The sequence below is a fragment of the Vanellus vanellus genome, assembly GCF_965231255.1.
Source record: "Vanellus vanellus genome assembly, chromosome: 22".
NCBI lineage: Eukaryota > Metazoa > Chordata > Aves > Charadriiformes > Charadriidae > Vanellus > Vanellus vanellus.
The window spans coordinates 5496644-5509492 of record NC_138927.1 but is presented as its reverse complement, the minus strand read 5'-3'; the positions used below and the strand labels follow the sequence as shown (position 1 = coordinate 5509492).

At 59.5% G+C, this 12849-nt stretch overlaps 1 protein-coding gene across 1 annotated transcript; it reads left to right on the top strand.

Moving 5' to 3' along the window:
- Positions 1 to 2062: 2062 nt before the first annotated feature.
- On the top strand, positions 2063 to 11962 carry MFSD2A (MFSD2 lysolipid transporter A, lysophospholipid). The gene is made up of 13 exons (XM_082494323.1): positions 2063 to 2152; positions 2754 to 2878; positions 6301 to 6424; positions 6557 to 6635; positions 7223 to 7395; positions 7495 to 7585; positions 8225 to 8346; positions 8652 to 8735; positions 9662 to 9745; positions 10070 to 10182; positions 10394 to 10537; positions 10752 to 10928; positions 11299 to 11962. The coding sequence occupies exons 2-13, from the start codon at positions 2820 to 2822 to the stop codon at positions 11354 to 11356; spliced, it is 1308 nt and encodes a 435-aa protein (XP_082350449.1). The 5' UTR covers positions 2063 to 2152; positions 2754 to 2819; the 3' UTR covers positions 11357 to 11962.
- The last annotated feature ends 887 nt before the right edge of the window (positions 11963 to 12849 follow it).

Genomic DNA, 12849 nt, shown 5'->3' with positions numbered 1-12849 from the left:
CTCGCATGGATGTCCCCAGTGGCTGCATTGATGCTGCCTGGGGATGCAGTAATTGCCAGCAAGAAGCTGTCCAGGGCCCTCTGCTCTGTGCCAGCACCCAGAGCCAGCAGTGAGCCAAAGCTACATGGCACTGCCACACACTCCTCTGGGCCACCCGGCACAGGAGGCAGCACAGACCCCGAAACCAAGACCCCTTAAACTTAGAGCTGCTCACCTCAGTGCAGGGTCACAATGCTTGTCCCAATCTCCCAAGCTCTGATGCTCAGGGAGGGCAGAGCCCGGCCAACTCATTACACAAGTGTGCCAGCAGATGTACAAGCCCAACCCTGATACCACGCTTTTTTCTCCTGGGGAACCTAGGGGTTTTCCAGCTCGCACCGGGGTGTCCGCTCTGGGGCTGCCTGGTGCCAGATGCACCCGAGCCAGCATGGCACAGCGGGGTGAGGGGCCCAAGACGGGTCTCTGCCGAACCGGCTGCGCAAGCAGCATCACCCACACCTTGCTCCCCTCTTGCTTCAAGGTATTTTGTGTCACTGAACAAATTTGGACAGCCTGAAGCCTCGCACAGGCCCTCTTCCCCGGCGGGTGGCATCCCTGAGCACCCAGTGGGATGGGGCGCAGGGCTGTGGTGTGTGGCAGTGCCGGGGGAATCCACTGCACATCTACGAGGGGCCGGAAACTGAGTCAGTGGTGACACCAGCTCAGTGCTCCGGTAACTGGGGATTGCCTGGAGCTGCTGTGCCACTGCTGTACCACCACTCCATGCCAGGGTCCACCCGCACCGCTCATCCTCAGTGCCCGCTTGGGCTCTGCTGCATCCCAGGTCCCTGCTCGGTGCCAGCTGCCTGTCCCTGTCCCCATGTAAGGGCAGCTCCAAGTCCAGCTCCAAGTGGCAATTAGGTGATGGCACTGGGTGCCACACTGGTCCCGCTGGCTCGGCTCCACTATGCAGCCCCATCTGGCAGCACATCTCAGGGTGATCTTTGAACTCTGGTGGCCTGAGCCAAGCGGAGTTGGTGGCTGTCACTGTGGTGTCACAGCACCAGCACAGGCGTACGTGAGCCCGCCGGTGGGCAAACAGCACCCAGCACAGCTGAGAGGCTCTGGGATCAATGTCCCCATGGCCATCCGGCACAGGGGACACTGCAGGTGGCCCAGGGAGAGGTGCTGGGGTCTGGGAGCCACTGTCACCCACTGAAGCTGTTGTGCAGCTGTTGTCCCCTTCAATGGGCCCACATGGAGGAGGGTTGAGAGTGGGGCCACACTGGGGCTGGCACTGAGGGTCTCCAGTCCTCAGCTCTCACTGTTTGGTGTCACTGGGCAGTCATGGAACAGGGAGGGTGACGATGCCTCCACCAGCCCTGTCCCCTCGTAGGGCAACACAGTGTTCGCTCAGCCTCTGCCATCACTGGGGACACCTGGGGGAGGGAGGATGGAGGGAAGGGGGGACGCAGGAAGGGAAGGGACGGAAGGATGAGATGGAGTGGGGGGATGAGGGATGGGGGAATAGAGGGATGTGGTGTTGAGGGATGAGGGGATGAGGAACAGGGGGACAGAGGGATGGGGGAATAAGGAAAGGGGGAATGGAAGGATGGGGGAACGGAGGGATGGAGGGATGGGGGGTTGAGGGATGAGGGATGAGGGGTGAGGGACAGAGGACACATGGGGCGAGGACGGGGCCGGAGCGAAGGGGCTGGGGGCTGGAGGAAGGGCCGGGGCAGGAGGAGGAGGAGGCCGCTGCCGGGGAGGCGGGGGTGGGCGCGGCCCCTCCCGGGGCGGGGCGCTGCCGGTACAAGGCCCGCGCGGGCGGCGACGCGGCCCCATTCATCGGGCACGGCATGGCCGGGGGCGGCGGTGCGGAGCGGGCCCGGCCCGGGGGGCTCCTGCCGCCCGCCTGCCGCCAGCCCCGCCGCAGGGTGAGCTCCGGGCCGCGGGGGGAGTGGGGGGTTCGGGGTGGGACGGGTCGGATCGGATCGGGTCGGGGAGGGGGAGCTCTTCCCGGCCGCACTAACACCGAGCCCGGTTGCAGGAGAGCCGGGAGCGGCTGTCGGTGTGCAGCAAACTGTGCTACGCCGTCGGGGGGGCCCCTTACCAGATCACGGGCTGCGCCCTCGGCTTCTTCCTCCAAATCTACCTCCTGGACGTGGCGCAGGTACGGCCGGGACCGGGTTGGGCGGGGGGGGGAGCGCCGGGACCGGGACCGGGGCTGGGGGGGGCCGGAGCTCCCGGTGCTGCTTTGCCCGGCGGACGGGCGCGCCCGGGGGTTACCGGCGCCCCGACTCCCGCTGGAAGCGGGGTGCGTGTGGGTATCGGTCACGCGGGAGTCGCGGTCCTGCGTGGGCCTCGGTCCGAGGGCTGTGGGCTCCGTGACTCGGGTTCCCCGGGCGAGAAACGGGCCGGTGGCGTCCGTTCTGTGGGACGAAGGATCTGTGCCACAAACCCACAGCGTTCTGAGTTGGCGTGAAATGGGGAGGGAGAAGTGCCCGAGGGGGTACCCTCGTGCTGGCGGTGGGGTGGGTTTTGGGGACCTTTGCTCCAAGACAGTGGGAATTTGGTGTGGAAAGAGTGTGGTGGGGCAGCGCTGGGAGGGACTGGGTCACTGTGCCTCAAATCCCACTGAACACAGGGGAGAGGCCGAGGGAGCCCTCCCCTGCTTCCAAATGGTGATGGGGTCACAGTATGGTTGGGAAGGTCTTGAGGAGCTCTGGAAGGGCAGACGAGGGTGCATGTTCTGACACAAGATCTTCTGGCAGCTGGACCCTTTCTATGCCTCCATCATCCTGTTTGTGGGGCGAGCCTGGGATGCCATCACAGATCCCATGGTGGGCTTCTTCATCAGCAAAACATCATGGACCCGCTTTGGCCGTCTGATACCCTGGTAAGAGCCGCTTGTAGCACCCCGCATCCCTGCCTGATGTGTCACAGTGCTTCCAGTCAGCTTTGGGTGTCCCTTGGCATGAGGTTTGCAGGGTAGGACGTGCTGATGCCCTGTCTCACTCAGGTGAGGTGCCAAGTGCCCCAAAAAGCCCAGCTGGGGCTTCACGTCTGTGCCTGTTACTCTGTCCTCCGTGTCACTGTGCCTAAAGCAGCTCCAGCCTCCCTTAGAGCTGCCCTGATGCCACGTTCCGATGCTGGACTTTGTTCCCGCAGCAGTTGCTGAGCCCTGGCTGGCAGCAGGGCCACATTGCCAGCAGAGCAGGTGGCGTCACACCCATAGGGAGGAGGGACGGGGGTGTGCGCGGTTGGTGCATGGTGGTGGAGTGCCGACTGACAGTCACGAGGATGCTCTTCGGGCAGGAAAACAGCTGTCATGGATCTGGGTGTCCGCACGTGAGTGCTTCTGCTGCCCTTGGGAGCAGGATTCTGAGTGAAGGGGTGCCAAAGGGAGTTGGAGTAGATGGGATGGGGTTTGTGAAGTTTCAAAGTGCCTACACCCAGAGCAGACTTAGGATGTCCATAAATGCCAGCCCCTGTGCGGGACAGGGAGCACCACAGGGTGCTAATGCTTAAGTGTGGACATGGTGGCATGTCCTGTGCTAAAATAACCCACGTCCTGGGTGCCTGTGGGATTGCTGAAATACAATGCAGCGAAGAGGGTGGGCATGGGGGGAGTGGAATTAGAGGGACGCAGTCCTTTTCCCCCCACAGATTATACCCTCAGCTTCTCGACTTTCCTGGAATAGCTCTGAGCAGTGGCGGTCGGCTGTTGTTAAAGTTCTACGCATGGCCTGAAATAGCTTCTCCGCAGCCGCACATGTGGTGGGGTCTGGGGTCTGGAGATTAGAGCAGGGCTGCCTGTGCGGAGCCGCCTGGGCGTGCAGGCAGGGCTGCGCGGGATAGCTGTGCATGCTCGGATGGCTGCCACAGCTCCGCTCTCTGTAATCTCACATCCTCGAGGCAGGGGGTGGGGATGGAGTGGCTGCATTCCTCCAAACGGCTCCTGCTTCGTTAAAATTAGCCAGAGCTTTTGACTTGCGCTGGGCCCCTCAGCAGTGCTGGGGCAGCCGGCTGCAAGGAGCTTGCTGCTATCGTATATGGCTCAAGGGCAACTGGCTGAGTCCAATTTGGATGGAGTTGAGCTGAGTTTAAACCTCCCGATCTCAGGGTTCGTTGGCCGTGGTGGGGCCGGCTCTGTGGGGCTGCACAGCTCCGGGCTGGTGTGGCTGTGGAGCTGCTCTCTGCCTCAGTTTCCCTGCGTGCAGAGCCAGCAGCTGCAGATGCTGCGGGGTGGTCTCAGAGGCTGCTGCCTAACCCCAACCCTCAGCACCCATGAGGTGTAACCCCCTCTGTGTGTGTGGGTCCAGAGTTTCTGCCGGGTTTTGAAGGGTCTGGTCCATGAGGCTGAGCCCCAGATGGCTGCTGGTGGCTTCAGCTCAAAGCTTGGGGCTGCTTTGGCCCCTCGGAAGGGAGAGGAGACCTTTCCCAAGGGCCATCACCTCTCTCCCTTTCAGTTTTCTTTTTGAAAGACTTTTTGTCACATTTTGTCCCAGCAACTCATTCACTAGCTGCTTCCTCCTCTCTGTCCTCGGGGACCTGCTCTGTCCCCAGCCCTGAGCAGGTCCCCGTTTCCTTGACCACCCCAGACTTCCCGGTGACTAAACTTTTCCTTGATGTGTTGGTGACTGAAGAGCCTCAGCTTTGACCTTCCTTCTGTGGGGCAGCAGCTGTTTGCAGTTAACTGCCGGCTGGGAAGGGGTGTGTGAGCCATGGCACAAAGGAACACACCATCCCGCTGTGGCCAATGAGCGGGCGAGCGCGTCACGGCAACCTCCTCCGAGCTTCTTAATCCCCTTGGCCTCGGTCAGGGGTAACTCAGTCACTCGTGTGCCAATGCCAGGAGCTGCTAGTCAGCCCCAGCCAGGGCTCAGCACCCTGATCCTGGTGCTGTGCCGGGCCCACGGGGGATTGGCATATCTGACGTACACGTGCTGGCGCCCATGGCGAGCGTGACGTGGTTCCCGCCGCGCGGTTGCGGTGACTCATTCAAAATTTCCCTTGGCTCCACGTATGCGTACAGCGATAAGAGCGTGGGAGAGGAGTGGCTGGAGCTGGCTCGCCCCTTTCCTCCCCCTGCCGGGGTGACGTGTGCATGGAAAAATGTGCATGTGTTGGATCCTCTGCAATGCCTCTAGATTTGGTTACTTGCTTCCTACCTCCCTCCCCCCCCCCGCCCTTTAAATTTAAACTTTGCGTCCTGTATGTCAGCCCAGACGGAAAGATCTCGCTGTACCCTGGCAGTAGAGCGGCGGAGAGCCAGCCCTGACCGTGCATGGCTCTGTCCCGTGTCCGGTTCTGCTGGCTTTGCTCCAGGATGTAGCCTCTGTCCAGTAGATTGTGGAGTGCAGGGAGCTTGTAAAATCCCAAGCAAAAACAGTCTCTGAAACAGATGTGGATGCAACCTTAACACCTGGCTCACTTCCCTCCAGGAGGAGGAATTCCTCTCCTGAGTAGTGGGGTGTCCTGGGTGCTCGTGGTGTCCTCAGGCTGCTGGTGCAGGGTAGAACTGTTCCCCGGCTGGGTTGCAGCAGGACGGGGGTTGTGAGATCAGCTGGGTGAAGCTGAGAGAGGCTCTGGGTGAATTCCTGCTGCGATCGCCCTCACTGGCTGGTCCTGCTGGGACTGCTGCCAGGGCCCAGTGCTTGAGCAATCCCCTCCGATCCTCTGTTGCGCTTTGCATCCCGTGTCCCTGGGTCTGCAGCTCCGGGAAGCTGGGCAGGGGTGGAAGAAGGAGTCAGCCTGTTGCTGGCTGATGCTTTGCCCCATCTCTGCCAACAGAACAGGGGTGACCCCAGGACCAGGGCTGGAGGGCGGGGGCTGGCAGCAAAGCCAAGCTGGTGAGAGGTGTTTGTCTGCTGGGCCCGTGGGGCCGTGCCACCTGGCTGCTCCCCAGCTCTTGCCGGGATGAGGGAGGCGATTACATCCCGCTGAACACACAGTGGTGCTGCCTGGGGGAGAGGTTGGGGCTGGGGGTGGAAGCTGAAGGCAGGAGCAGATCGGTCGCTGCTGTTGAAGCAGAGATGTCTGGTTTTGCAAATAAAGCTCTTCCCTGGAAGTCTGAGTCAGCTCTTCCCCTTTCCACCTTGTGAGACCTGAGCTGCTGCCTTCAGCCTGGTGTGAATCACCCCTGTGGCAACCACCTCCTGTTGAAGTGTTGGGGTAGGGTGGGCCACCTCAGGGCAGCTCAGGAGCCCCCAAAATCAGATGCCTGAACCCCACTGGCCACGTGGCAGCAGGGAGAGCTGGGCTGGTAGGTTTACCCAGGCACTGTGCCCTTGAGACTAACACTGTGTTCTCCCAAAGGATCATCTTTTCCACCCCTTTTGCCGTCACCTCCTACTTTCTCATCTGGTTTGTGCCGGACATCTCCAGAGGCCAAGTGATGTGGTACCTCGTCTTCTACTGCATCTTCCAGACCCTTGTGACGGTGAGTTGGGTTCTGCACACATCAGGGTTGGTGGGCGAGGGATGGAGAGGATGAATCCCTGCCTTCACCCTGCTGAGCCATGCATAGGGGCAGGTTCCTATCCCTGAGCTAATTCTCCTCGTGTCGTTGCAGTGCTTCCATGTGCCCTACTCGGCGCTGACCATGTTCATCAGCAGGGAGCAGAGCGAGCGGGACTCTGCCACCGCCTACCGTAAGAGTATTTCCTTCCCTGCCTTGCCATGGCTGGGGGGCAGCTGGTGCTCAGCTTTTTTGCTGCAGCTCTTGCTGGGGCATGATCCTCCTCCGGATGCCCTGCTGGAAGGGCTCATTTGATCACACCCAGCCCCGAGGATGGTGTGTGATGAACATCGTTCAGGGCTTGAATTGCAGCTGGTCCAGCTCTTCCCATTCCTCTTCCCTGGCTCCTCCAGCAAAAGTCCTTGTCTAGTCTGGTGAGAGCTGGGCTGATGGGGAGGTGGTCCTTGTTATGGCCAGGTGCCTAGAGCAGACAATGGGGGATCTGAGCTCCCAAGTCTTTCCTCCTGCTCTGTCATACAGCAGTGGGAGCAGCATGACCAAGTCTTGGCCTTGCTCCCTGCCTCAGTTTCCCCAGCAGACACTCCTGCCCTGTGTAGCAGAGGCTTTATCACTTGGCAATTTGGAGGAAGCCATAGGAGAGCTGGGCTGGCTCATTTCTTGTGGTGAAGGGCAATGAATTGCAGATGGGGAGGCTCTGCTGTGGAGAAGGGTTTTGCATCCATGCCCTGGGTGCTCAGTCCCTCTGGCCTCTCCCTCCAGGTATGACAGTGGAAGTGCTGGGCACTGTGCTGGGCACTGCCATCCAGGGCCAGATCGTGGGCAAGGTGATTACTCCCTGCATCGAGAGCCCCCTCTTCATTGGCAAGACCAACTCCTCGGTGGCCATGGAGGAGCTAAACATGACCCATGACACCGGGTCACTCACGGACACAGTAAGCTGCTGGCAGCCCCTGCCACACTCTCCGTGCCTTTTTGACTGGGCTGGCTTCTGGGACAAGCCCCCTCCCTTACTGCTCCCTCCTCTTGCACAGAGAAATGCCTACATGATTGCTGCGGGGGTCATCGGGGGACTCTACATCCTCTGCGCCGTGATCCTGTCGGTGGGCGTGCAGGAGAAGAGAGGTGAGGCTTGAGACATGATGGAATACTCCAGACTCATGGAAATGCTATGGCTCCTGCCAGGGGCTCCTCAGGAGCACAGCTGAGCTCTCGGCCCCTCATTTGTGGGTCAAGCACTGGAGGAGAGGGGCAGGTAGAGCTGAGGTCTGGGTATGGGGGCCAGGGGAAGGCGCTGCAGAAGGGCAGCACTGTGGGCAGGAGGCTAGAGCATCTCCAGGGTGCATTACAGCACAGCTCTGAGGACTTAGCTCACTGCTCTGCATGGTCAGAGATAAACATTATCTTGCAGTTTTGTCTGGCCAAGGTTGCTGGTGCCAACTAGGGCATCCTGAGGTGAGGTGACATCCAAAGTCCAGTAGCTTCTGTCCTTCCCTCCCTCTGCTCCTTCCCTTTCCTTCCCTCCCCTTTATCCTGGGCGAATCAGCCAGGCCATCCCCTCCCCTCCGTGGGGTGGAGGGACGCCCTGTGTGAGGGCAGGGAAGTCCCTGCAAGCTTTGCCTTGACTCCCTTGGGGTGGGATGCTTTAGGTAGACAGGGGCTTGTGCTGGGTGCTCAGCAGCAGGCATGAGGCACTGTACCCCTTGCACCCAAGGGTGCTGTTTCAGTGGGTCTAACGATGGGCTGATTTGCTCTGCTCCCCAGAGTCCTCTGAGCTCCAGTCGGATGAGCCTGTCTCCTTCTTCCAGGGGCTGAAGCTGGTGATGAACCACGGTGCTTACATCAAGCTCATTGCTGGCTTCCTTTTCACCTCGCTGGCCTTCATGGTAAGTACAGCTGGGCTTGGATGAGGGAGCGGGAACAGCAGCAGTGCAGCTTGGAGGTGGCCGGGGGACGAGCAGCGTGGGGCCCAAAAGGATCCTGGTGGGCTGGGAGCATGTGAGGCGGCAGCTCAATGAGCCGGAGCTGCCCCAGGCAGAGAAGGATGTGGCCTTATGACCTTGGATGGGTCAGTGAATGGCCGCTTTCTTCCCTTGCTCGCACTTTGAGTGCAGCTTTGTGAGGAGGAGCGCGTGCCTCCGGGTGGTTGGGGTGTCCATCCCCCAATAACCACTGTCTGCCTCCTCCACAGCTGCTGGAGGGCAACTTCGCCCTGTTCTGCACCTACACCCTGGGCTTCCGCAATGAGTTCCAGAACATTCTCCTGGCCATCATGGTGCGTACAGCCCCATCCTGGAGCCCTTCGGGGCTGGGACTGTGGTGGGACACATGGTATGGGATCCCCTGGGTCTTCTTCCCCAGGAGCTGGCATGGGATGGGTGCTCTGTGGGCTGAGGGGAGGGACACCGTGGGGCTGCAATAGTCCACCGTGGGGACAGTGACCGAAGGTCCCCCGGGAGAAGGGAAGGGAGAAGGAGCTGCCAAATGCCCTGCAAAGGCTGGGTGAGTTGGCAGGAACAGCAAGGCCTTTGTTCCCGTGTGAAGGCGGCCAGAGATGGGGGAGACCAGGAGCAGTGGGGGCCTTTTGTCCAAATCCTGCCACTTATCTCCCTTCCCCCCCCGCCTCGAGAAAAGGATCTCTGTGTTTTGCTCCATCTTCCTGGCAGTAAACAGTTCCTTGAGAGCCCTTTCCAGCTTGCCTCGTCCCTGGGAGCCCTTCCCACCCTCCCTGCTTGATGGGGTGGAAAGGCCCAAGGTGCCAAGGTCCCCACGGAGCCTGGCTCTTGGCCACGCTTTGTGCAGGCAGTGGTGACAAGATCAGGTCCCTTGCCAGCACCGAGGATCAAGTCAGGTCCTCCCTCTCTTTGGGCAGGTGCGCTGGCACCTGCCAAGCGCCCCGAGGATGGTGGTGCTGGGTACCAGAGTGCTCTGCACTGGGGAGGAGGTGGCCCCACACACTTGCTCCAATTGCGAGCTCTCCTTCCCGGGAGCGGAGGCAGGCGAGGGATGGGGTGAGGGCAGGAGCAGGCAGCGTGGCTGTGTGCCAGCCCCAGGAGCGTGTGGAAATCAGAGGTGCTAGAAAAGCTGGAAATATGATGGGGGGAGGCGGTGTCTGGGAGCCGCTCCTTGCTGGGAAGAGCTTTTACCCCAGATAAGAGCCTTGGCCAGCAAATGACACCACTGCCCCTTCTCTTCTCATAGCTCTCGGCCACCTTGACCATTCCCCTCTGGCAGTGGTTCCTTACCCGCTTTGGGAAGAAGACTGCTGTCTACGTGGGCATCTCGGTGAGTGGGTCGCCTTGAGCGCAGAGGTGCACATGAGGATGGTGTTTCCCACATGGGGTGAGCAGAGCTGTGTCCTCCGGAGAGAGCCTGGAGCTGGGCAGGGGCTGATTTGGTGCCTGTCTCTCATCTTGCTACTTGTACTGTCACAGATGTAGCCGAGGCCAGCAGAAATGGCCACTGCAGGGCTCTGGGAGGAAGGCTGCACTGCTGCTTCCCAGGCTGTTCCTGCCATCGGGGGGCTGGCATGCATGGGAGGGAAGGGGAAAGGCCAAGCAGTCTGGGTCAGGCACTCCTGACGCAACCTGCTTTCTGTCCCCTATCCAGTCTGCTATCCCCTTCCTCATCATGGTGGCTGTCCTGGACAGCAACCTCATCGTCACCTACATCGTGGCCGTTGCAGCTGGGATCAGCGTCGCAGCCGCTTTCCTCCTGCCCTGGTGAGTGCAAGGTCCTGGTGCTCTCAGTGCTGCAGCCCAAGAGCTGGGCAAGGTGCTTCCAGGGCCTGCTGGAGTGGTTATAAATCCTTGGGTGGCCTTTTTGCAGTGTTTTCAGCCTAAGATGGGGCTCTTGGAGGGAAATCCTCTCAGCAGGGAGAGGAGATGCTTTGTTGGTTTTGTCCTCGTGTTTACCATTCTGCTCTCCACACAGGTCCATGCTCCCAGATGTCATAGACGACTTCAAGCTGCAGCACCCCGACTCACATGGCCATGAAGCCATCTTCTTCTCCTTCTATGTCTTCTTCACCAAGTTCACCTCTGGGGTCTCCCTGGGCATCTCCACACTCAGCTTAGAGTGAGTTCTTGCATGGGAGCCGAGGGGCAGGGAAGGAGGAAGGGAGGGGGGCAAGCCATGCACCTCTGCATCCAGGCATCTCTGCTTCCTGAAGGGCTGGGAGGGAGGTGGGGGGGTCTAAATCCAGTTGTGGCTCCAAGACTCTCCCTGCAGGGACAGGTTCACCTCCTAGAAACTCAGCTTTCTTTGCCTGAAGGTCCCTTTCTGTCTGCAGCTTTGCAGGATACCAGACCCGGGGCTGCTCCCAGCCCAGCGAGGTGAACTTCACCCTGAAGATGCTGGTGTCAGCTGTGCCTGTGGGGCTGATCCTGCTGGGCCTGCTCCTCTTCAAGCTGTACCCCATTGATGAGGAGAAACGGAGGAAAAACAAGAAAGCCCTACAGGACTTAAGGTGAGTGTCAGCTTGTGCTATGGAGGTAACAAGCACACCCAGTGGGGTGTGTGGGGGCAGAATCAGGCCCAGACGGGTTGGGACACACTGTGACTTGTCCAGGAATCCTCCAGAACCCGTGGGTGGTGGGGTGAGGGAAGGGCTGGCTTATTTTTCCAATCCTGACTTCCAAAGAGATGGCGTGAAGTGTTTGAGATCAACAGGGAACCCGCCCCAGTTGCTAAAGAAAAGTCATTCGGGGACTGCACAAGGCGGTGACGTCCCTCTCAAACCCTGCAGAGGCTCCTATGCTCCAAGGCAGAGGTCTGCTTGGACACAGGGCTTGCTCCATGGCTCACCCCATGTCTCATCCTCAACCGTTTACCCTCAGGGAGGACAGTAACAGCAGCTCGGAGTCGGACAACACAGAACTGGCCAGCATCGTGTGATCATGGGCTGGGTCCGTCTGCTCACACTGGGGCTCTACAAAGACTCAGCCCCTCCAGGGCTGGACCAGCCTCGTGCTGCTGTAGGTGTGTGCCATCGAGGAGCGCCTGGGAGAAGCCGTGCAGAGCATCCACCAACTCAAACACGAGATCTGTGCCGGTCTCGTGCCTTCCATGGGATCCACAGAGTGCTGGTAGTGTACATTACACAAATTGACCCTGTGGTACTTGTGTGCCTCATGAGAAACAAGCACTATTCCCTGCCGGGTCCCGGAGACCAGAAAAGTCCGGAGCGGGATCGTTTTGCTCATAACACTTGTGCCCGCTGACTGTCTGTGCCTGGCCCATGTGGGGCCAACCGCCTGTCGGACTGGGGGTAATGGTTAGTGTACATTACACTGTCAATGTGACCGCGCCAAGGACGTGAGCTCACCTCTGCTGTCTGTACATACGACACTAATTTGGAAAGCTGTTCTTTTTTTTTTTTAGAGAGCCTAATTAACTTAATGATGTAAATATGAAACTATTTCCTATTTGTATATATCTGTACAGAAACTGAACTCGAGGACCTATTAATATTAATTTACATAAAAGTGGGGGAAGTCAGCAGTGTGGGTGTGGAAGACTTTCTTCGTTTGGCTCCTTTTTCTGTGGATGTCAGCAAGCCCAGGGTCCCTTTACATGCCATGGGGCGCAGGATTGACTTGTCCTGAGCCGAAGGTGCAGGAATGCCATAATCCAGGCAGGCAGCTGTGCCCGGCAGCCCCTTACCCCTGTGCGGCTCCTTGCTCGGTGCCTGCGCCGCAGCAACCAACAAAGGCTCTATTATTTTCTCCCTTTCAAGAGGGAACGGGGGTGGAGGGGGAATGAAATGAAAGCACTGGCTGCGGAGGCTGTGAACCCGGGGCTGGAAACAGGAGAGGCAGCCGGGGAGCGGAGAGAAAGGGAATGCGGGCTGCGGGTGACACTCAACACTTTCTCCCAGGGCAGAGCGCTGTGCAAGCGGTAATCTTTGTGGATATTTATACCTTGCTCTTGCATTCCCCTCTCTGCAGCAGAAACAGGGAGAGCGCTGCCCCCCCGGCTCAGTGGGAGCACTGCACTCCTGCGGCAGCAAGTGCAATGCAGAGGGTGAAAGCAGGCTGGGGTAAGCATGGGGAGGATGCACCAGAGATGAAGCAGCCACCCATAAAGTTTGGGGCAAATCCCCAGTGTGAGGGGACCATCATAGCTCTGCTGCTCTGTCCCCACGGCCACTGCGCTGGGGGACCGGGCTGTTGCCTTTTGTTAAGTATGTTTGTCACACTGAGGAGTTTGTAGGGTCAGTGCCTGAGTCAAGAGCGGCCCCTCTGCACAGGGGGGCTCAAGGGAAGCATGGCTCATCCTTTGTTCCGCATTTGGGCACAAAGGACTGGAATGAGGATGGGGTTTTAAAAATAGCCAAATGGATTAGACCTTAGCTGGGAATGCTTAACTGGGCCCCATTCTGCCACCAT

Bases quoted from the DNA above. Each gene is read 5' to 3' on its own strand.
- MFSD2A (XM_082494323.1), top strand. From the start codon at position 2,820: ATGGTGGGCTTCTTCATCAGCAAAACATCATGGACCCGCTTTGGCCGT. The intron at 6,425-6,556 runs GTGAGTTGGGTT...GTGTCGTTGCAG, and splicing joins TCTTCCAGACCCTTGTGACG to TGCTTCCATGTGCCCTACTC. The intron at 8,736-9,661 runs GTGCGTACAGCC...CTCTTCTCATAG, and splicing joins ACATTCTCCTGGCCATCATG to CTCTCGGCCACCTTGACCAT.